We start from the raw sequence: 23,909 nt of genomic DNA, 5'->3' as shown, positions 1-23,909 counted from the left end.
TCTAAAATACCTCATTGTCATTTTTTCCCCCTTCTTCTTTACGATTTTCCCTGATGTGTCATTATTGTTTCTATCGGATACCGTTTTCACACTATTGTGCTGACCCGAACCGTACTGTGCTGGCTCAGAGTTTTTTGTCCTTTTTAGTATCACAACTATGTTGGAGGCATAACCAGGCCAGCTTGGGTTGTCTTGGCTTAGGAATGTGAAAAGGGTATTACATTGGTCATACTGGTGACTGAGCTCTCTCTCTCTCTAGTACCAAACCGAGTAAGGACAGCACAATGGTGGAGATTAATAATGACAACACGGAGGAGGCCGTGCTTTTAGGTGTCAACGGAGACAAGAAGCCCCCTAGTGACCAGGTAACTATGGACACTGGCTATTTTTTTACCTTCCTCATGAATTGTACAACCACTCATCCAAATGAGAGTTAAAATTGTATCTTTTAGTATTTGAACTTTAGTGGTTAATACAATACAATGCAATGTTGCATTGAAGATGTTGAATATTCCTTACCAGCTGTCCTATGATACAACCTTTAACACATTGTTTCACTTCTCTGTGTGTGTGTGTCCGTCCTCTGGAGTAAAGGGTGATAAGTACATGGACGTGCAGAAGTGAGTGTGGCTGTGTGAAGGGCGACTCCTGCAGCTGCTCCCAGTCCAGTTCACTCTCTCAGGGTGGGATGGATCCTTTGATGCCTTGTGGCCTACAACTCATCTGATATGTGCTGCAGTTCTCTGACCTGATCCCACATTCTTAGTTCTTTAGCATGGCAGTGGCTAACAAAGGAGGTAGCTACGTTATGTTCAGTCATGTTTGTCATTTGCATAACATAGAACATGCAGATCTAGCATCAGCCCAGCTATTTTCCTGAATGGGCTTCTTCTATGCACCCATAAGACCCAGTTAGAGCACAAAATAAGGATGGTTTTATATATACATATAAATGTACCTTAATCCAAATGCCAACTCAGGCAACCAATCACTGAAGATCAGCCTGGAACTGCTCTTTATGAAGTTTGTGTATATATATATATATATATTTCTTTATTTAAAATAACCAGAGAAAAACCTTTTAAAAAGACATGGCTAGTTTTTGGTTTGGTGCTTTTTTTTGTTGGTCCAAGACGTTAGGGCGCGTTCCTCTGCAACATAGTGGAGGAACGTGAACTAACACCCTGGACCAGAGCTCGCTTTACTCTAGAGGTCCACCTGCTGTTGTTCTGTGCGTGATAGCCTGCCTTCAATTCCTACTTTGCTAAAGTCTGTACACTGAAACCATGGGTGCCTAATGACAGGCTTACCTACCATGTCTACATGTATATAGCCTGCTTCATCTACCCATGTAAACCAACATACAACCTTTAGAGCGATGTTCTCAAAGTGGACTCAAAGTGCTCGTGACATCACATCATTTAGCAAATTCTGTTTTAGTTTAGTCTTTTTAATTTTTTTTACTTACCCCTGAACCTTACATGTTCATTCACAAAGCCAAAAACAAGTGTAAAGGCCTTGAGGCCCATCTCTCATAAGATTAGAGGAGGATACGTTTCAATATATCCTTCCTGCTTTCCTTCACTGACATGACTTGGATAGGTGAAGGCCTATCCAAATCAGGTCAAAACAGTGATTTATTCATGGAGGAAGGATATGTAGTGAAATATCCAGGATTGGGTTATTTTGTACTACAAGAGCCAATAGCAGAGCTCTGATGAAGCCAAAGCTACTGGTTACTTTTTCTTCCGTAAACTGCTGTCTCATTCTTGTACTGTTTGTAAATAAGAGGTTAGAATCACGCTGATATGTTTCCAGGTTTGTAAACATCTGTCTGCCTTATACATTCAGCCTCATTCTACAAGTCACAGCTAGCAGAATAGCTTACATTCTTTCACACTTGTTTTATCATTCTTCGTGAAAATATCCAGTGCACTGATTTTCTTTAGTTTGTTATGATCATTTTTTGTCATGTTTTGTTTGTGTTGTCTGTGAATCTCTGGTTTAAGTTGGGTGAAGGAGTGTTTGCGTGTTTAATGCAAGTGAAACTTTAGCTAGTTTTTGATGAAAGTGAAGGTAAAATGGCTCTTTGACCTAGGGGAGAATGGGGTAAATTGAGCCAAATGGGTAAGTTTAGCCACCCTTGTTTCTAGGGAAACCATACATAAAACTAATAATTTGACCAAAATGGGAAGAGGTCATAATTTCAGGGAGTCTGTGAAGGAAGTAAAATGTACATGTAAAAAGTGGTAAGCAAGTTAGGTCCAAAAAAACATCTTCACCAAGTCAAATGCATTTGTGTTACCGGGTTCATGATGCTTGTGTCTAAACCAGAGTAGATAATTTTAAGATTGATATACACACACACACACACACATCAGTTTGGGTCTCTATAAGCTTCAATATTAGGTCCTAAACCTAGCATGAGGGCTAATATCGTCAAAATGTTCGCCTTGGCGTAAGTTGAGCAAATGTGTGTTTCTTCCCAGGCGTAATGCAAGACATTATCGCTGGGATATGGGTTAACAGGACCTGGCCTATGTTAAAAGTGTTTTTAAAAATAAATTAAGTGGTGTTAAAAGATGCTACAAATTATTTAAAAGAAAAAAACTATTGTGACCATGTTGAATTGTGTTTGGGAAATAATGTCAGACATGGTTTTAAGAGAAGTAGTAGTAATATTTCCTTCAGTACAGACATTTGTAGGCGGCTTAACTTACCCCATACGGACGTTGTGCCAAGAGACCACTTTCTCTGAACAAGCGGTCTTCAAAACTAAAATGTTCACATTATTATTATTATTTCCAGGGATACACAACATTCTGACATACATGTAGATAACTTTGTTAGAACACTATATTTTCCTTGATTAAGTGATGCTAAACATTAAAAAAATTAAAAAAATGGCTCAACTTACCCCACTCTCCCCAATGGCAAATAAACTATATTTATAATTCAAACAGGCACTTGCACATCTGAGCCAACTTTGTTGCAGGTGCATGGTAACAGTTGAATAACATGAGAAAAAAGAAGAAGACTGCATACTGCTCATGCTAGCATCACTACTCTTTACATATTGGCCTCGAGGTCTTCGTCAGAGTAAAAAAATGAAAAAAGACTAAACCTGACGAAGGCCTTGAGGCAGATAGGTAAAAGAGCAGTGATACTAGCAAGAGTAGTGCGTGGGTTTCTTATTTCTCTCTCCAATATAAACTACATGAAAGTCATCGGAACAGGGACTAAATGTTAAACTCTGATAGTGTTTTACACAGAACCCCTCTTGAAATGCTATGCTACCTAGTAGTTTTCATTCTACAAACAAAATTGCAAGAATTAGTTTTATCAGTTGGTCAGACTAACATTTCTACACCAGAGAATGGCTCGATAACAATAAACTCCTTAGTTTGAGCTTTCTTAAATCACAACAGGTAAGATTCCAAGAGCTCGCCCATGGCTATGTTAAAACACAACCCAGAAGTTACTTATTAATAACTAAAGACACTACAGGTTAAAAGGTGGTTTGCTTAAGTCTGCATCAAATCATTAGGGCCACCAGTTTTACTCATGGTCCACCCAATCAAATGTGTTACGGTACAATCTGTGGAGAAAAGTATGACAGTCATCAATCTTTGATAGTATGAAGTCAAATGTAAGTTCTGTACTGTCTAATTACAGCCTTCAATATCTCCCCTTTTCACAATTTTTTCTTTTTTGATGTTTTTGACAAGAACTATCAGTGTTCATTTTGTTCATTTAAAAAAATAAAAAATGTGTAATGGTCTATGACTTGCAAAGAATGATTAACTTCAGGACAGGTGAACGGATTCCTTTTGTTTGTAAAAACTTTTTTTATTAAGTAAATGTCAAATAAAAATGCATGTTCAATGAAAAACGTCTCTCTTCAAGCCTGAAAAGACTACCTCATCTTGACAATCTGCAACTTTCCGTAAAAAACAACAACAGGACTAACAAGCAATTGATAGAAAGAATACTTTATGTACTCCAAATATAAACATAGCTAGAAGAGAAGCTCACCTTCGGCTTTTAAAGACAGGAATGTATGCTGTACTACAGTAGCTGGTCATCTCCCATGATTCCCACATTTCTTCCCAAGAGTACTAAAACATTCAGATACGTAATGGATTTGGGAGTTTTATTCGATTTTTAATCAATACCAAGATGAGGGGAACAAGAATTGGCTGTACCGGGCCAAAATGCAGAACGGATCTTAGACCTTTCTTAAGAACACGACAACGGTGCTAACAATTCTTACCAAGGTGTGTTCACGCAGGGATGACTGTTGGAGGTTGACTGGTAGATTGTCCGCTTATCACTGGAAGATGAAATGGAGTTAAAGCGCACACCAATGTTGACAATTAAAACATGTTCAAGTTCACCGTAGAACCTAAAGTCCAAGGCTGCGTTCCGATTTCCACCCTTCTCACAAAGTGTGCAGTTGCACAGTGCACACTCCCCATTCATGGACTTAAAAGTATTTCAGTGTAAGCGTTTGAGGTAGTTTCCAATATTGTTAAATCTATGACTGCATGCTTCAGGACTCGGGAGAAGGGTGGAGAATCTGGGCATTGCCCAACTGAGGTTCTCTTCGTCCGTTCTTTGCGATTCAAGTTACAAGACACGATTGCATCAAATTGAGGGCTGTCTATGATAATGGACACAGTGGAAATATAGATTATGATAAAGATAAATGATTATGGACAAAATAAATGCAGCATAGCATAGCAATGCATATTTATTTATTTTTTTAAAGAAAAGAAAAATGCTTCAAATTCCAGAAAAGAAAAACATGATTTTGTGGTGTTTTGGGGGAGGAGTACAGCAGTAAATTAATAAATATGTTTATAATGGAAAATGCATAACAAAAAACAATGGAGTCTGAAAGGTCCACATTATTGGACCATCCACATGCATAGACAGGCTGATGTTTTAAACCAAAGCTGATGGCAGTTTAGACCTTGGTAGTGAGAAAAGCTGAAGCAATAAGGCAGCGAGAGAGAGAGGTGGACACTTGCCCAATCCCAAACCGACCCATAGCCCCTATGCACTCCGGGAGGAGTGAGGGAATTCGGTAAATACAATTTGCAGAAAATGCCTCTTTTCCTATCAGAAGGCAAGAGGGAGCAATTACCATATTACTCCTAAAAAAGGTGCACAGGGGGCTAGGGTTTGATTTTGGATTGGCCAAGTTTCCTCCAAAAGCCCAAGCCAACAGCAAGCCTGGGGCACAATCAGCAGTTATGTATAAAACATGGAAAATGCATTTTTCTGCAACACAGGTGTTGCGACATGTGAACCAGAGTAGAGGAAGATTGCTCAAGGACTGTGTTCAGCTATGGATAAGTACCGTTAAACTGAGACTTGACGTCTTTACTTACTCTTTTAATAAACAGTATAGCACTGTGCATACTTCCAAAGTGACGAGCATTAAAAAGTTCAATAAACGCCTCGACGGTTGAAGAGAAAAATGGCAGAGGACAGACAGCTCCCTCTTCTGGTAAAAAAATTGAACAATTCCACATGGGGAAAGGAGTTTGATGTGTAATGTGGTGACGTCGTCCAATAGGCAGAGGAGGCGTATAGGTAAGAACCAATACTGGACTATGAGATTGTTTAGACCAACGGGCTGAAAACATGCTCTCACGTCAGACAATGCCTTATTCTAGGTCATCAGGAGAACATTACTGACACTTCTAAACATATGGCACTGCGCACAAAATTATCCACAAAAGTATACAAAAACTTTTTTTGGGGGGGGGGGATATCAAATCTGACATGTACAGGAATGCAAAATGAAATAAAACATAGCAATTCACATATTTTAAATCAGTAACTATACACTTCATTTTTAAAGTGACAGTATCGTAGCACAAATTGGTATAGTATGTAGAAAAAAGGTCCATATGCACTTACAGTGCCTTCAGAACGTATTCACACCCCTTGACTTTTTCCACATTTTGTTGTCGTGCTACAGCTTGAAGTTAACATCTAAATTGTATCCAGTTTATGTCACAGACCTACACATAACAGCCCGTAACGTCAAAGTGGAAAATATTTTTAAAAATCTTTACAAATTCATTAAAAATGAGAAGCTGTCTTGAGTCAATAAATATTCACCCCCCCCCCCCCCTTAGCAAGTCACATAAGTTGCATGGACTGATTCCGTGTGCAATAATAGTGTTTAACATGTTTTCTGAATAACTACCTCATCCCTGTACCCCACACATACAGTTATCTGTGAGGTCCCTCAGTTGAGCAGTGAATTTCAAACACAGACTGAACAACAAAGACCAGGGAAGTTTTCCAATGCCTTGCAAAGAAGGGCACCTATTGGTATAAAAAGCAGACATTGGAATATCCCTTTGAGCTTGGTGAAGTTATTAATTACACTTTGGATGGTGTATCAACACACCCAGTCATGAGAAAGATACAGGCGTCTGGAGAGGAAGGAACATGCCCAGGGATTTCAACATGAGACCAATGGTGACTTTAAAACAGTTCCAGGGTTTAACGGTTGTGATAGGATAACACTGAGGATAGATCAACAACATTGTTGTTACTCCACAATACTAACCCAATTGACAGAATGAAAAGGACGCCTGTGCAGAAGAAAAATATTTCAAAAACATACATCCTGTTGTAATACCGCAAAATATGTGGCAAAGAAATTCACTTTTTATCCTGAATACAAAGGGTTATATTTGGAACAAACCAATACAACAGAGCACCAATCCCAATATTTTCAGCATAGTGGTGGCTGGATCATGTTATGGGTATGCTTGTAATCGTTAAGGACTGGGGAGCTTTCCAGGATAAAAATCAATAAAACGGAATGGAGCTAACCACAGGCAAAAGAGGAAAACCTGGTTCCGTCTGCCTACCACCAGACAATATGAGATGAATTCCCCTTTCAGCAGGACAAGGCCAAATCTACACTGAAGTTGCTTACCAAGAAGACAGTGAATGTTCACAAGTGGCTGAGTTAGTTTTTACTTAAATCTGCTTGAAAATCTATGGCAAGAGTGGAAAATGGTTGTCTAGCAATGATCAACAATCAATTTGATAGAGCTTGAAGAATATATTTTTTTAAAGAATGTGCAATTATTGTACAATCCAGGAGTGCAACGCTCTTAGACTTAACCAGAAAGACTCACAGCTGTAAATTGCTGCCAAAGGTGATTCTAACATATATTGACCCAGGGGCGTGAATACTTATGCAAATTAGATTTCTGCATTTCATTTTCAATACATTTGTAAACATGTTTTCAATTTGTCATTATGTGGTAGTGTGTGTCGATGGGTGAGAAATGTTTGTCATCCATTTTGTATTCAGGCTGTAACAACATGTGGAATAAGTCTAAGGGTATAAATGCTTTCTGAAGGCACATACGGAAAGTATTCAGACCCCTTGACTTTTCCCACATTTTGTTACATTACAGCTTTATTTTAAAATGAAAGAAATAAATTCCTCAAATCAACACACCATAATGACATGGCGAAAACAGGGTTTTAGAAATTTTTGCTAATGTACTAAAAATAAAAAAAACAGAAATACCTTATTTATATAAGTACTCAGACCCTCTGCTATGAGTCTCGAAATTGAGCTCATGTGCATTCTGTTTCCATTGACCATCCTTCAGATGTTTCTACAACTTGATTGGAGTCCACCTGTGGTAATTTCAATTGTCTGGACATGATTTGGAAAGGCACACACACACACGTCTATATTTAAGGTCCCACAGTTTACAGTGCATGTCAGAGCAAAAACCAAGCCATGAGGTCAAATGAATTGTCCGTAGAGCTCCGAGACAGGATTGTGTTAAGGCACAGATCTGGGGAAGGGTACCAAAAAATGTTTGCAGCATTGAAGTTCCCAAAGAACACAGTGGCTTCCATCATTCTTAAATTAAAGAAGTTTGGAACCACCAAGACTCTTCCTAGAGTTGGTCACCCGGCCAAACTGAGCAACCGGGGGAGAAGGGCCTTGGGCAGGGAGGTGACCAAGAATCTGATGGTCGCTCTAGAGTTCCTCTGTGGAGATGGGAGAACCATCCAGAAGGACAACAATCTCTGCAGCACTCCACCAAGCAGGAATTGATGGTACAGTGGCCAGACGGAAGCCACTCCTCAGCCAAAAGGCACATGACAGCTGGCTTGGAGTTGCCAAAAGGCACCTAAAGGACTCTCAAACCATTAGAAATAAGATTTTCTGGTCTGATGAAACCAAGATTAAACTCTTTGGCCTAAATGTCAAACAGAAGAAACATGGCACCATCCCTACGGTGAAGTATGGTGGTAGCAGCATCATGCTGTGGGAATGTTTTTCAGAGGAAGGGACTGGGAGACTAGTCAGAATTGAGGGAAAGATAAACGAAGGATAGTACAGAGAGATCCTTGATGAAAACCTAATCCAGAGCGCTCAGGACCTCGGCCAAGGTTCATCTTCCAACCAGACAATGACCTTAAGTACACAGCCAAGACAACGCAGGAGTGGCTTCGGGACAAGTCTCTGAATGTCCTTGAGTTGCCCAGCCAGAGCCCAGACAAGAACCCGATCGAACATCTCTGGAGAGACCTGAAAATAGCTGTGCAGCGACGCTCCCCATCCAACCTGACTGAGCTTGAGAAGGTCTGCAGAGAAAAATGTGAGAAACTCCCCAAATACAGGTTTGCCAAGCTTGTAGCTTCATACCAAAGAAGACACAAGGCTGTAATCGATGCCAAAGGTGCTTCAACAAGTACTGAGTAAAGGGTCTGAATACTTATGTAAATGTAATGTTTTTTAAATATTTTTTATACATTTGCAAAAATGTATTATGGGGTATTGCGTATAGATTGATGAGGGAAAAAAACAACATTTGAACCATTTTAGAATAAGGCTGTAAAAAAAAGTGGAAAAGTCAAGGTGTTTGAATACTTTCCGAATGCACTGTACATGTTCATACATAGACAAGAATCAGTACAGTAATTAATATTAAAGGAAAAGCGATTCCGTTCTGAAACCTCACAAACCCTTTATTTATTTTTGTAATTTTAACCCTCTTTTCCCCCCCAATTTTGTGATTAAGAACTTGTCTCATCGCTGCACCTCCTCAACGGGCTCGGGAGAGGCGAAAGCAGAGTAATGCAACCTCCGAAACATGACGCCCCAAACCACGCTTCTTAACACCTGCTCGCTTAACTCAGAAGCCAGCTGCACCAATTTGTCGGAGGAAACACAGTTCAACTGGCGATCGTGGTCAGCCTGCAGGCACACAGCCCACCACAAGGAGTCACTAGAGCACGATGAGCCAAGTAAAGCCCCACCGGCCAAACCCCTTCCCGAACCCGGATGGCGCGGGCCAATTGTGCACCACCCTATGGGACTCGGTAATGGGAGCAAACCCCAGGCTGTAGTGACGCTGCAACACTGCAATGCAGTGCCTTAGACTGCTGTCACTCGGGAGGCGAAACCACACAATCCCTATTGAACATGGTGCACTCAAAAGTTACATCAACGTTTCGCTCAAGGCAACTAGGAACAGAAGAAAAATAAACTAAGGACACCACAAACCTCGTCCAGTCTGGAGACTGAGATACAGTTGAGAAGCTAGCCGATAAGATGATTCTACAGCCCATTGCGACAATCCCATTAACAGAGCCTCTCCACCTTTAGGGGTGAAGTCAATGTATCTCAATAGTATCCGTCTTGGAGATAAAATTATGGGAATTTGAGCCAGTGCAATTTCTACATTTTAACCAACAATGTAAGAGAAGTCAGCACAAGATGATGTGCAAGTTATGATGACATTTAGTTATAGGTTACTTTTGTCAATTCGTGTGGACTTTCGCATATTCATCGGTGTAGCCTCCCTAAAAATAGAAGTTTCTGGATTGCGTTCAAACTCTGAAGGCCCTATAACCACTGAATCGGAACACTCAAAAGTTAATGAAGACCTATCATGTAGTCATACAGGAACATGGTGCACCTACTGTATTCAATGAGTGAGTGTATTCGTTAGTTTAACAATGTATTGTCAACTCATTGAGTCAAGACGAGTCGGAACAGTCCATGTGAAAAGTCACTTGTCTGGTTAGTGTATATATGGTATTCCTGAGTTACAGATCGGATTGCAAAATTCCAGAAATGTTCCCACAATTCCCAGGTTTTCCTGGAATCAGGAAGTAATAGCAGGGAGGGGAATCCTACAACTTGGCAATTCTCCAACCAGGATTTTGGGGAAACCTCTCCGTGAAAACAGAGAACAAAATTTCCACATTCAGAACTGGTCCACAAACCCTGCTGTTACGTTGACCCAAACAATGGATGTAATATCTCTGTTGGAAAAATAAAGTAAAACACTCTTTATAACCCTGTCAATGTGTGACCGGAAAGGTTTACAAAAATAAATTAGAGTTATATAGAATGTGCAACTTTGTCTCCTTTTGGGGGGGGGGCGACTCATCAACATTTTGGGTGTGCGTCTCAACATGTCCTTGTTCCCTAAGCTACTGGGCTTTTTGCAGCTGTGCAATTAAGATGATCCTTAATAACAAAGCTTGCACAACACCCAATTTCATCTGGATTAGATGTACTCCCCTTTTAAGTGGAGGCATTTACAATACAGACGTCTGACTGAGTTATGGCACTGTTCCTTTTCTTCAATCACATGGTTCGTTCTGCCGGTGCTACCACTTCGGTCAATATGCTGACAGTGCGATTTATGATGTCATCATAATTCCCCTAAAGGCTATCCAGTCCAACACTAAAGATAAGAAAACAACTGAATTCAGCTTGAATTGCACAACCCAAGCTGCTTGCATTTTCAAGTATGCTACATCACCAAATAAAGAACACAAATTAGATACTGTCACTTTAAAAATAAAATTTAAAAAAAGAAGTTAAACAACAATATTCACAAATGTACATTTAAGGCTTAATAGTATAGCAATAACAATAGTAGCAGCAGTAAAGCACTTCTGAATTAATAATAACAATAATGATCATAATAATAATATATTATTAAAGTAAATCGATGACATATTTTTTTTTTCTTTCACAACGCTGAACAGCTTCGGGGTACGTCTCGGACGAAGCTCTCCTCATGTCGGAGCTGTGTTCAACACATCATAAAATCTTGGCCCGGTACTGGGCCTTTAATAGAATCCGTCAATACTTTTTTGCCCACCGTTAGATTTAAGTACACTTTGCCCCTCCCATTCAGATGATTGGTAGAGAGAAGTATGTTTAGAAAGATCACTACATTTAAGGAAGAACGACCAACCCACATTCATTTTGCACAGGGATAGAAGACTGATTGGGACATGGGCCAATCGGGACCTCCCAGATGGCTTCGATTGATTAGATCTGACAGAATGGGAGTGGGAGTGAGAGAGAACCCACTCCTCCACTGCGCTAACATAGACATCCAAGTCATCCGAAGTTGGTATCACACATTTGTGTGGCTTAACAGCAGAGCCAGGCCTGCCTCTAAAAACGGTCTTAGTGAAAAAACTAAACACAGGCTTCCCAGTCCCTGTTTCGTCATCGAAATCACTGATGAGGTGATTAGATGTAGGAAATAAAGCTACCCACAGTAGAAAATGATGCATATAGCTAATAACACAGTCAAAACACAGCTTTGCTTTTCACCGGGCTTAAGTCAAATTGTCAACCGTGAACTCGGTCAGCCATCACGCGTCCCTACCCTAGTAGCCAAGTCAATGGCCAGACACACCTAACACACATCCCAGACAAAGACACATACCCTATGGGTTTAACCTTTCCCTTAGCTGTAGATCACTTGAAAGCGCACACACACAAACCACACACTGGGCTACAACCTTAGCTGGAGATGACAGTCCAGACCTCTAACACTAACATTATGCTACTTTGAGGCAACACACAAACACTAATTTCCCCCAGAAAGTACCGAAGCAATATCATTAAAAAGGCCACACTTGACATGTTGCCAAATGTTTAGGAAACGCCTGCTTCTAAATGCTAAACCAAGTCTGTCTTTCTCCTCAAAGTGAGGGTTGGGGACTATAGAAGGGTGCTCTCTCGCTCAGAGCGGCTTCAAAGAACCAACATCTTTGTCCTCTGCAATCTATCCTTGACATGAACGACATGAAAAAAAAGACCTTCGAAGCAGAACTCATTGGAAATATATATGTATACATTATACACATTTAATATATATTTTGTTATATATTAAATTCTTATATAGACACACGTACATGTTTTTTTGTTGTTGCGAGGTGTCGATTACATTTCGGTAGAGGCCTCGGGAGGATGCGAAAACGACTGAGAAAGACCGCCGAAGCTTCGGTTGCATGATGAGCCATCAGCATCACCACATGGGATATGGAGAGTGGCCCTGCAGCACATTACAAAAGGCGTCCAGACTCTCTTGAGAAATCACGTGGAGTGCAGGGCTCGGAGTCACACACAGTTAGCATCGAGCTAGCTTTGAGAGGGCGCCGGACAGGAGACTGCAGGGGCTCCGGTTAGCACTGAAGCGCTAGTACTGCAGGCTTTGGGCTGAGCTGGGCAGGGCTGGAGCAGAGGAGGTACTATGTAAGAATGTGCGCCGTGGAGGGGATAGAGACAAACTCACGCAGGATATTCTTGGCCATCTCCATATTGTTCTGTGCAATCATCAGGGCTTTCTGGATGTCCTGGTAGGTATAGCCTTGGCTCATGAGATGCTCAATCTCGCTGGTGATCTGGGGGTTGGCTACTCCTCCACCTCCTTCTCCCGACCCTCCTCCGCCAGTGCCTAATCCAGGAGGTATGGGGCTGCGCTGGCGCTCTGAGTTGAAGCGGCGGGGGAGGGGCTTGGGCGGCCGCTCTGGGGCATCGCTGGACTCTGAGAAGGCTACAAGAACAGGGAGGAGAATAGAACAGCATTCGCATCACAAACCACAGAACAACAAGCAGCATCCACATTACAATTCAGTTCTCCTGCCCAAATCTCGATTCGCAATCCTAAGTCTTGAAGACTTAAATATAGAAATAATACACGAGGGACAACCTTGTTAAATACCCAGGGGTGGTCAACCATTCGAGATGCACTGGGCCAGGAGTTTTTCCTCAACCCATGTCTGGGACGGAAAAACTCTGGACTCTAGTAACAGCCTATATCTTACAATTGCAGATGTGAATTGGCTATTTATTTAGAAGAAAGAAGAAACACTCCGCCCTACAATTTAACTAGAAGGGTCTGAAACGCACGGCTCTGAAGCCACATGCGGCTCGAACTACCCCCTTTTGAAACTCCTGACCCTACAAATTAACTAGATCACTGGCTTTGTGGGGTCCTTACAGGCAGACGCTCCGGGCTCGCTGTCCGTGACAAGACGGCTGGTAGCGGCCCCCAGCTCGGAGAGGGTGCGTCGGGCCATGGGCAACGCTGGTTTGGGGATGTCATAGCCGTTCTCCTCCTCAACCTCCTCGGGAAGTTCCCGGACTGGGCAGGGGATCTCCCAGATGGGACCATTGGTACTGGCCAGTGGGGGCAGCTCAGAGCAATCTGGGGAAGGGAGGGATTCACAGTCAGGTCAGAAGGGTGAAATGAAACAATGGCATTTTAATCTCCTCAAATCGAAGGGAATTTAATAGAATGGGATAGAATAGAATAGAGTGGTCTAGAACGGTATGGTAAAATGAGAAGCGAGCTGGAGTGCTGAACTAGCAAAGATGGGGTATACTACATGCATGTTCATAATAAGCAGAAGCAGATTGTGTTTAGGACAGAGTGGCCAAAAAGTACAAGTCAAAAGTAATTCACTATGTAGTGAATAGTGTGCCATTTGGCACACAGCCATAGATTTGTGATAGGGCAGTACCCGAGTCTCTGGCCAGGTGAGGTAGGGAGGCTGTGAGGGCCTGGGCCTGGATGTTATACATGGCTTCATACATTTGAGGTCCTTCATCCAGGTCCTTCAGCATGGGCCTATCAAACACAGGAAGGGGAGGGAGGCTAAGAGGACATGTCATCATATGGCTAGATTTGATTTGATTTGATTATATATATATATATATATATATATATATATATATATATATAAAACTTGGGTTTCTGCTATTGACATGTAATCAATTGTCAGAATAAGAAAATACATTACTGAAGATGTACACAGTACACCTACAATATCATCACAGTTATCAAAGAACGTACAGTGAAACTTTTCAATTAAGCGTTTCTCAATGAGTGGGTCTTATAGCATCTGGTGCTTACCATGAGTTAAGAGAGCCGGGCTGGGGGGGTTTGGGGGCTGGGGCCTCTGTCACCACAAGGGGGGCTGCCATGGGGGCCAGGACGGGCCGAGAGGTGGGGATCATGTAGTCGGACTCCTCGTCACTCTCGTAGGTCTCCACCCCAGCCACAGGCTTCAGATCTGGATGGGGTCTGACAACGCAGGGATTGAGAGGGGGACACTTAATATAAACAGATTGGGATTCTGGGACCTGATTGGGGAAAACTCTAGGTTTTGAGTATACCTATTTCTATAACTCAGGTAAAGTCAATCAGCTAGGAAAATCTCCTGGGACTTATACATTATATAGCACATTCACACAGCAGGGAGAGGAGTGTGTGTACTGTACCTTGTTGCCAGAGCATAGATGGCATTGGCCGAGACCGAAGGCCTCACTTTGGGGTTGTCATACTCCTGACTGCCAGACGCCGTGCCTCCAAAACTCTGGGGAGGAACAGAAGACGCCGCTCAAGTTCCATTTCTGTAAATAGTCACTTGTGATCCTCACACAGTCACGTGCAACTGTACACACTCTTGGTATAGATGAAATCCATGTCTGTGAAACCACATTTAACCAACTGCTCTAACGGAAGCTAGTATTATACCTGGGCTCCCTTCACCAGCTGATGGTCCAGACTGAGCGAGCTGTTGTTCCGCTGTCCGTCTGTGCATCCGTCTAGGGCTGATGGTAGGGCCAGGGGGAGGGAGTGTCTGTTGGAAAGCTGCCTGTCTCCCACACCGGGTGGCTGTCCGGGGGCCTTGGGCACCGGCCTGGGGTTCCAGTCGGCCAGGTTGCGGTTGGGCGGGGCCGGGGGGAGCTTGGGCTCCCCCAGGGGGGTGCAGGGTAGTGGCCGTCTGCCGAGCCACCCGTCAGGCCCGGCAGAGAGAGGTCTGTCTGGTGGAGGAGGAGGGGGCAGGTTCCTCAGGGCTGGGGGCAGGGGGAGAGGCTTGTCCTTGTGGTGGGAGGACGCCTACAGGCAAGGAAGGCACAATTACAGACCATGAGGACTGAATCAATTTCATCTGTTTTCATAGGAAGTAGTAGCCTTATTCGTAGGAGCATTTGTCAACTTATCACGGAAGCACATTAATTAACAGCTGTCATGCCAAAAACATTTATTTTTAACAAAGTTTGAGGATTTTGGTCTGTGCTATACAAAACAGAAATTACTGCCACTTATTTTAATTTCTATTCAACCTCCACTGCGGTCCAACAGTGGCCAAATAGACCCGACTCTCCGCACACATTTCAATTTGCGACATTCCCATTTGTTTGCGCAGAGAGCTTGCCTTGGACGTGGTCCCTGGGCTGGATGCTCCAGGGGGGTTGGGCGGTCGGTGTTGCAGGAGGTCGAGGCGGGGGGGCACGGGGGGCAGGGAGGACTGGGGCGCCAGGGACATGGGCGAAGGGGGCCGCTCCACCTGCAACATCACACGACAGCTCAGGGAAAGAGTTCTGGGAACTTGTCGCTGCACACTTCCTCTTCAATACCAAAGAAAACAATTCCCAATCCCATCAAAGCTGTGTGATCTCACTCTCAGAGTACTCGTCTATTCAAACTTACTCCACGGGCGGAGTTCTGACGTGTTACAAAGAGACAGCTGAAAGTTGCCGTCTCACAAGTGGAGAAAAATAAAGACCCCGCACATCAAATACCTGGAAGAAGCAAAGCTAACCCAGAAGCTTAGAAGTCAAAGATGAAAGCGATGTGATCTTACACTCTGAAGGTGCGGGAAAGAGAGAGGAAGAGTTCCTCAGAAGAGTTCAGTTTAGAGCAGGGGTGCACATTTATCATCCACAAGGATTACAGTAGGTTCTGTGCCAACTTTCAGTAGGTAAACTTTGAGAAAGAAACATTATTTGTGACAGAATTTATCTGAACGTTCCACAATGTTGTACCTTGCTGAACGTGGCCCAGGGAGAGGAAGAGTAATGTAAAGAGAGGAAGCTGATCCTAGACCTGTACTTAGGGGAAACTTCACCTAGGAGCTACAGTAAGGAGGAAGAGGGCATATCAGATTTAGCTAGACTATGCTCACCTTGGAACAGGCCAACTTGCTCATCATGAGGTGGGGATCTTCCAGCCGGTCGTCATCGTCATCGTCGTAGCTGGGCGACGGGGCACCCTCCGCCCCAAAAATACCCCTGCAGCTCCCGTAGGAGCCCCCTATGGGGTCCTTGGGGTCAAAGGGGTCAACCACGATGGGCTCCGTGCCCTTGATCTCACACCGGCAGAATGGGCAGCCCTGACCCTCTGACTCCTGAAGGAGAAGAAAAGAATCGAGAGAGGGAGGGAGAGGGATTAGGAACATTCATGTCTATATGAGAATGCACATGCATGCACCCAGATATACACTTCCGCCCACTGACCCACACACCCACCAACCCGCCCTACACCCCCCTTACCCTGCAGTGTGAAAGAGACTAGGGGTACAGTACCTGCCAGGCGGTGAGACAGGAGGTACACATGAGGTGACCGCAGGGCTCGATCTTCACGTCCTTGTCGTTCTCTGCACAGATCTTACACAGCTGGAAGGTGGAGCCCATCTCACAGTACAGCTCATATTGCTCCTGAGGACATACATACAGAGATGCATAGTCAGCCATGGGATTTCAGCAGACCTCCCAGAGCGTAGGATAGCATGTACATTAAACACAAACGGAGCAGATTAAAAGCACCCGTAGTTTAGTTTGTTTCTTATATTGCAACTAAAAAGGAGCCAGGGTCGTGTTCAGTAGGGCACATCACAGCAAAAACATTTTAAAACAGAAAAGAAATCAGAATTTCCTACTGGACAAGTTTAAATGGTACCCGTTTTCACTCAGTTTCCTCTACAGAGCAGGACCCGAGATTCAGGAAGTGCAATATGTAAGGTTATGAATGTGAGAGAGAGAGACCTACCTGTGTGACTTTGATATGGTCTTGTGGCGAGGGCTCACACAGTCCTGTGAGGTCTGGGTTCTGGGAGCGCCCGTCGGGGAACAGGTAGCTGGGTAGAGGAGATGGTCACTCACAAGGGGAAACCAACACGCATACAGTACCAGTCAGAAGTTTGGAAACCTACTCATTCAAGGTTTTTTTTTATTTTTTTTTTTATTACCATTTTCTACATCGTAGAATAACAGTGACGACATCAAAACTATGAAATAACACATATGGAATAATGTAGTAACCAAAAAAAGTGTTAAACAAATATTTTAGATTCTTCAAAGTAGCCACACTTTGCCTTGATGACAGTTTTGCACAACTCAGCATTCTCTCAGAGGTAGGTGTGTCCAAACGTTTGACTGGTACTGTAGGTTGTCTCAAATGACACCCAATTCCCGATATAAAGTACACTACTATTGACTAAAGCCACACAGGGCTAAGGCACTGCATCGCAGTGCTAGCTGTGCCACCAACGATTCTGGGTTCGAGCCCAGGCTCAGTCGCAGCCGGCCGCGACCCGGGAGGTCCACGCGCAATTGACCCAGCGTCGTCCAGGTTAGGGAGGGTTTGGCCGGCAGGGATGTCCTTGTCTCATTACACACTAACGACTCCTGTGGCGGGCCGGGCGCAGTGCACGCTGACCAGGTCGCCAGGTGCACGGTGTTTCCTCCGACACATTGGTGCGGCTGGCTTCCGGGTTGGATGTGCATTGTGTCAAGAAGCAGTGCAGCTTGGTTGGGTTGTGTTTCGGAGGACGCTTGGCTCTCGACCTTCGCCTCTCCTGAGTCCAAACGGGAGTTGCAGCGATGAGACAAGACTGTAACTACTACTACTAAATAATAATAAATAAAAAAAGTAATTAAAAACACAGCACCATATGGGGAATAGGGTGTAATTTGAGTCGCAGCTGTATGTAACCTTGAGGCCTAAGTGATACTTTAGATAGTGGCTTTATAGAACACATGTATGAGGCTCTTTGCAAAGCAAATCACATGTAGCCTACAACCTTTCACAGACTAATACAGCAAGATTCTTACCACAGCGTTTATAAAACAAAAAACAGAAGTTTGAACACTGGCATACTCTAGTAACCCCAACAGTACACATTTTTTGTTTAAACCCCCAGACAAACACAACTCATTCAACTTGTCAAGGAGTTGATTATTAGTTGACAAGTAGAATCAGGTGTGCTTGTCCGGGGCTACAACAGAAAGGTGTACTGTTGGGGGTAGTCGAGGACCAGAGTTTGGAACCAATGCTGTAGGAGACGCCATTATAGCCACTATCCACCCAAACCCACTGACTGCACATTGCAAATCAAACTCTCCTGCTGCTTATGAAAACAGAAGGGGACATGGAGTCGTGGCCGATGCAACATGAGACATGTTGCAAGGACTTTGAGATGTAAAATTATCAGCTCGAGTTGAGACTGGAAAGAGCGAGAAATAGACAGAGACGAGAGAAAGAGAGACGAGAGAGAAAGATACAGTTAGAGAGACCGAGACAGGAAGGCAGACGCACAAAGAAAGAGGTTGGTGAACTCACAATCCTTCCCGGAAGCCGTCGATGAGGGCCTGGAAGAGGGGCTTGTTGTGGGGGATGGTCTGCAGGATGTTCCCATCTGCAGTGACGTAGCCGATGGCCCACTGGCCCAGTCGCGTGCAGCTCAGCCTGAAGATGTAGCTGTGACACACACACACACAAAGAACTAATGACAATAGGGAAAACACCCCCCAAAAAATGCCCAATCCCAGCTCATCCCCACCCTAAGCTCCTGGTGAGCTTCTCTGTCCTGAGTTCAATACCAAAGGATATATTTTCATTAACAAGCCTTTTATAAAGCAATTGCAGGCATTACAAACTTTTGTAAATAATATGCTGTACACACCTATAAATTGTATTGCTTATAGTGTGAGTGTGCACACTATATGCAATACAATTTATAAGCGTGTGCAGCATACGCACGCACACACAGGCACAGCTTACAATGCTGTACACACTCACAACGCTTGGAAACGTTTACACATCACAGGATCCTCTAGCATTATTAATATGAATACACCATCCACACATAGTTAAGTAATGCTTATTCATTCAAATCATTTTAAAGAGTCACCAATTTTGTCATCTAGGAATAAGAGGTTGAACGAAGGCTCAATACTTGCCGCGTTGGGTCACACACTTGCCCTCTTGTTGGAGCGAGTACTGACATCCGCCCAGTCTCTACAATAGACCTATTGATGCTAGGTACCATGCTGTTCCATGTGCCACGGGGGGGGGCACGTGTGACTAGGGGTGAGGGTGGACTGGCGCCTTCTGGTGTCATTGTGCAAGTGTGCGTTCGACAGCCAAGCTGGCGGTGCTCGCCAGAGTGTGTTAGGTCGAGTTTGTTAGTGTGTGTGTGTGTGTAAGCTCATGACAGGCAGACTGTAAGAAAGCAGTGCGCCTTAACAGTAGTCTAAGTAGCTGTTCTTGGAGAGTGCGAGTACGTGACAGCACGGGCAAGTCTCAAGTCAGTGACCAGTTAATTGTTTACTCCATGTATAACTCTGTGCTGTCTGTTCACACTGCTATGCTTTATCTTGGCCAGGTCGCAGTTGCAAATGAGAGCTTGTTCTCAACTAGCCTACCTGGTTAAATAAAGGTGAAATAAAAAAAATACAAATAAAAATCACATATGTTGTAGGGAGAAAAATAAAGGTGAATATGTAAAGTCATGGTTATAATGGGAGAGTAACTTGAATGAAAGTATATTAATAAGCAGTAAGGTGCATACGATGTGTGTGCCCGTGTGTGTTAATGTGCGCATGTGTCTGTATGCAGACTCTCTCACTGACCTGCCAGGCTTGTGGATGAACTTCTGCAGCCGGGCCTTGACCTCATCGTAGGTGAGGAAGGCCATGTAGCCCGGGTGAGTCACCGCCAGGCTGTTCCAGTTCCTCAGCAGAGACGACCAAGGCTGCATACACCCACGCAGCACAGAGCAGAAGGTGAGTCACGTCGTTGCAGTGGCACAACACAGTGGTACACCGTGGCGAGTAATGCAACAAATCATCGCTGACTCTTAAAAGCCCCCTTTACTTTCTCCAGAGATACAACCTTATCTTCATGTGAGATCTGCCCCCGGGGAATGGTAATGTGGTAACGACAGTGAGAAGCTACGAATGTACTGTACTAAGAGTCAATCACCCTGCGCTGCAATACGACTGCCTGTGACTCAAATTAGAGTGTTCAGAGCACCCTGACACACCATCAGGAACTATTTTTCAGCCGTCTGGTCTTAAAATGTATGTTCAGAGACAACAGAAAAGAGGAAATAGAGTTAGGCCAGTGTTCGTGCAAGTTCTACTGCTAGCAGATGGAAGCTAACGCACTATGACAAACTCGTTTCAAATTGACTTAGCAATTAGACTAGCATGCGTAGCGGTGCGAAGGGGGATCCACACCAGTGAGTTTGTGAGGTCTCTTGACACGTCAAAAACTGTGAAAGAAAGCGTGAAGTGAACTCGTGCTGATGGTTTAGTGGCAAAATGAAGTGGAAACAAAGTGACCAAAGACTGAGCCTTGTACAATACAGTCAAGCAATGGGTTATGCATGTATGGGTGACCCAACAGACCGCAACAATGCCATCCTGTCACTTCCTCTTCTAAAAGACGCATTCTCAGATGTCATTTTTAACTGTAAAATGTGGAAGTATTTTAATTAAGACACTTTTCTTAGCCCACGCCCAATGTACACAACCCTAGGACGCGACCCTTGAGTCAGCTAGGCTACATCAGCCAGCTTTCACTTCCGGCCACAACACGAACGGAAAGAGAGCGACCTCACACCCATCGTAAAACGCGTTCCTCTTTACCTTGCTGAGTGTCATGCATGCAGCATCACCGATGAGAGCCACTAGCAAGTCTACTAACGCGCTACACCTAACCGTGAGATAGCACAGGAACCATAGTCATAGATAAGACATACCGGGCAGATGGCAGTCATAATTATACATGTACTACTACAGGCAAAGGAAGCTAGCAAGTAGCAAATGAATACGTCACAAAATGGCACCCTATTCCATATAGTGCACTACTTTTAACCAGACCAGTCTTGTGTTACTAACTGGAAATGATGCTTCCATCGTATTCTGCCCTACTGCAGTTTATCCACTATCGCTCTATCATACAGGTTCATTCACATGCTGATGAGAAGCATGACCTTGATGTGCAGGGGGCTTCAAAAGAACACGAGCGCTCTCGGCAAACACGCCGCGGCTATTTCGAGGGCGCGTCCAAAACCCAAATAAAGGGCATGTATTCAGCTGTTCGGCACGACTCGCAGACAGCCAGCCACCAAGGTTGCACTGTATCCAATCCACTCACTATCACACAAGCCAGGGAGCTAGCTGGGGCCTAAAGAAAATACAAAATAAAATGTTGAAGAAAAAATAAGACTGAAGAACACTTCCCCCTCAGGGAACAAATACTAGTCGTGCCTTAGAAAAAACAAAATAAACAGGTGACTAAAAAGGGGAACATTTACATAAATCTTCGCTTTGAGGTATTGAAATTGGCATGTAAGTGGCGTGGGTCATATTCATTAGGCACCAAACGGAAGAAAATGGATTGAAACAAGGGGCAACTACTTGCACTTGTCCAATTGGGACAATCACTTACGGGGGGACATTGGTTGTTGGTCTTTTAGCATTTAGGCCACTGCACAGCAGCACTAAACATGACGTGTGTGAAATTCATCTCCGGTGAACGTACATTAGTCCAAGACTAGGCTTAATCTGTGTCTGGGAAACAGCCACTAGAACTTTTTCCAATGCAACTAGATTAGCGATGCGTCACTAGTGGATCAGAATTGCAAAAATGTCAATAACGCAGTCATATTTCCTAAGGACTAGTCAGATCCCAAGGTCCTTTGTGACAGGACGGGTACATTTTAGTACAGTTTGTTCCTCACAGCTGACGAGCAGTGAAAGATTGGCCCAGTAAGCTCTCTCTGTTCTCTGTACGGTGGCCACTTAAAAACTTGATAGAATTAGCCCCAAAAAAGCCACTCCTCTCCTAGGCACTTAACAATTTCATCTAGTCCCGACTCCCTGTAAAGCAGCGATTCTCAACTGGTTTTGAATGGGTCGTGAGTGGTTTAACTTTTATTTATTTTTATACAGCAGTCTGAATTTAAATGACTAAAACCAGGTATAAAATGTTTAGAAATAATGAACCTATATTTTTTTGTTATAATTTAACCTCTGAACTACTTTTCTTCAATCATAGTATTTTCAATATAGAGTTATTTATTTAGCAGATTTGGTTGACTTTGGAGTCTCAAACCAGAATATGGGTAATTGACAATAAAAAAAAGGTGGGAAAGTTGTTCCGTTGCCATATAATTAGCACATTAACTGTCAATATAGAATTGAACCGTTTTCCAGACGCATTTTGACAAAAATAAAATTGCGATGCGGATAGTATATCGTGACTAAGACAACCTGGATCAATTTGGCTCCTGAAGCAAAACCAGTTGAGATCCACTGCTGTAAAGTGGGTTCTTTAAGAATTGGAGACTGCATTATGCCAACAACAAGAGCCAGCAAGAGGCCTCAATTCAGCCTGGAGACACGCAAGCAGCCACTACAAAACACTGGCCCTCTATCTTAGCAGGCAACAGCCACCCGATACCTCATAGCAGAGAAACACACATGGCCACAATAAGTATTGCTTTGCCAAACTCATGTGTAGTTAGAAAGTGCGGCTATGGTAAGAGACTATTGGCTAGAGTGATGGCCATTGTTTGGTCCATTACCCCCAGCTTTTAAACCGTGGATAGGAGTTAGTGATGGTACAATGGTGTGTGGTGGAACTATGGATGACTATTCTATGGGAGCTACAGTAATATCTAACAAGATTACTGCACTGTCGGAACTAGAAGCACAAGCATTTTCGCTACACTCGCATTAACATCTGCTAACCATGTGAATGTGACCAATAAAATTTGATATACTCAACACAAATACATTGTCTGACTCTTTTCTCAACTCATCTCTCAAGAGAAATTGTGCACATTGGCGCAGTGGACTGTAGTACAAGGGGGGCTGTGTGTGAGTGTGTGTGTGTGTGCGACCCTGAATTTGAGTGTGTGTCTGCGTGCATCTCGGCATGCGAGTGTGTGTGTGTGTATATCCATGCACTTGTGCTCGTGATTTTGTGTGTCCATGCGCATGTACGTGTGTGTTTGCACGTGCGTGTGAGTATAGGCCCAACCTGGAAAAGCCTGGTGAAGATGTCAAACTCGAAGACTGAGATGTAGTCGTTGCAGGCGAGGTCGATGGTGGACTTGAGGGCCATGGCTTCCAGGCCCGAGCTGATGGAGTGGAACTCGTGCAGTGCCTGCCGGAACACCTTCCAAGGCACTATCGTCCTTAAAACACATCGGGACAACAAGTTTACTATACTATACCCATTGAGTTGAACAAGCAACGTTGATGCAGTGTTTTAAACCTTCCATCGTTATTGTACTTACGATGTCCGATCCCACTTCTGATTCTACCCTGAATATTCCAAACATGTTATTCGCTACAGCGCAACAATAGTGTTTAGAGCAGGGGTCACCTGCGACATTAAGCCATGGGACGATTTTTATTGAGACATTTTATGGAGTTGCTTTTCCTGGTTCTGGGTGTTTATGGTGACTGACAAAAATGTGACTAATAAAAATAGTTTGGT

General features: G+C 43.6%; 2 protein-coding genes across 5 annotated transcripts in view; one reads left to right on the top strand and one right to left on the bottom strand.

Annotated features, from left to right (window-relative positions):
• Positions 1 to 3,781, top strand: part of LOC135546064 (cell surface glycoprotein MUC18-like) — a 72,134-nt gene extending 68,353 nt beyond the window's left edge. For 3 of the 4 annotated variants that reach the window (XM_064974180.1, XM_064974182.1, XM_064974179.1), the window contains 2 exons: positions 260 to 365; positions 595 to 3,781. In XM_064974180.1, the coding sequence (XP_064830252.1) occupies positions 260 to 365; positions 595 to 624 (136 nt within the window). In that variant the 3' untranslated portion in view covers positions 625 to 3,781. Of the gene's footprint in view, positions 1 to 259; positions 366 to 589 lie in introns of all 4 variants that reach the window. The other variant, XM_064974181.1, reaches the window with a different exon arrangement.
• A 947-nt stretch (positions 3,782 to 4,728) lies between these two features.
• The window catches only part of LOC135546063 (E3 ubiquitin-protein ligase CBL-like), a 40,242-nt gene continuing 21,061 nt past the window's right edge, over positions 4,729 to 23,909 (bottom strand). Inside the window, exons 4-16 of the mRNA XM_064974178.1 lie at positions 23,448 to 23,604; positions 20,027 to 20,148; positions 18,735 to 18,872; positions 17,163 to 17,250; positions 16,700 to 16,831; positions 16,300 to 16,521; positions 15,550 to 15,681; positions 14,865 to 15,230; positions 14,609 to 14,703; positions 14,241 to 14,411; positions 13,849 to 13,955; positions 13,326 to 13,532; positions 4,729 to 12,878 (exon numbers count right to left, since the gene is read on the bottom strand). Of these exons, the coding sequence (XP_064830250.1) occupies positions 12,574 to 12,878; positions 13,326 to 13,532; positions 13,849 to 13,955; positions 14,241 to 14,411; positions 14,609 to 14,703; positions 14,865 to 15,230; positions 15,550 to 15,681; positions 16,300 to 16,521; positions 16,700 to 16,831; positions 17,163 to 17,250; positions 18,735 to 18,872; positions 20,027 to 20,148; positions 23,448 to 23,604 (2,242 nt within the window). The 3' untranslated portion in view covers positions 4,729 to 12,573. The remainder of the gene's footprint in view (positions 12,879 to 13,325; positions 13,533 to 13,848; positions 13,956 to 14,240; positions 14,412 to 14,608; positions 14,704 to 14,864; positions 15,231 to 15,549; positions 15,682 to 16,299; positions 16,522 to 16,699; positions 16,832 to 17,162; positions 17,251 to 18,734; positions 18,873 to 20,026; positions 20,149 to 23,447; positions 23,605 to 23,909) is intronic.

This window comes from Oncorhynchus masou, chromosome 9 (assembly GCF_036934945.1).
Source record: "Oncorhynchus masou masou isolate Uvic2021 chromosome 9, UVic_Omas_1.1, whole genome shotgun sequence".
Lineage (NCBI taxonomy): Eukaryota > Metazoa > Chordata > Actinopteri > Salmoniformes > Salmonidae > Oncorhynchus > Oncorhynchus masou.
The sequence above is the reverse complement of the archived record's forward strand: the minus strand, read 5'-3'. Positions and strand labels throughout refer to the sequence as shown.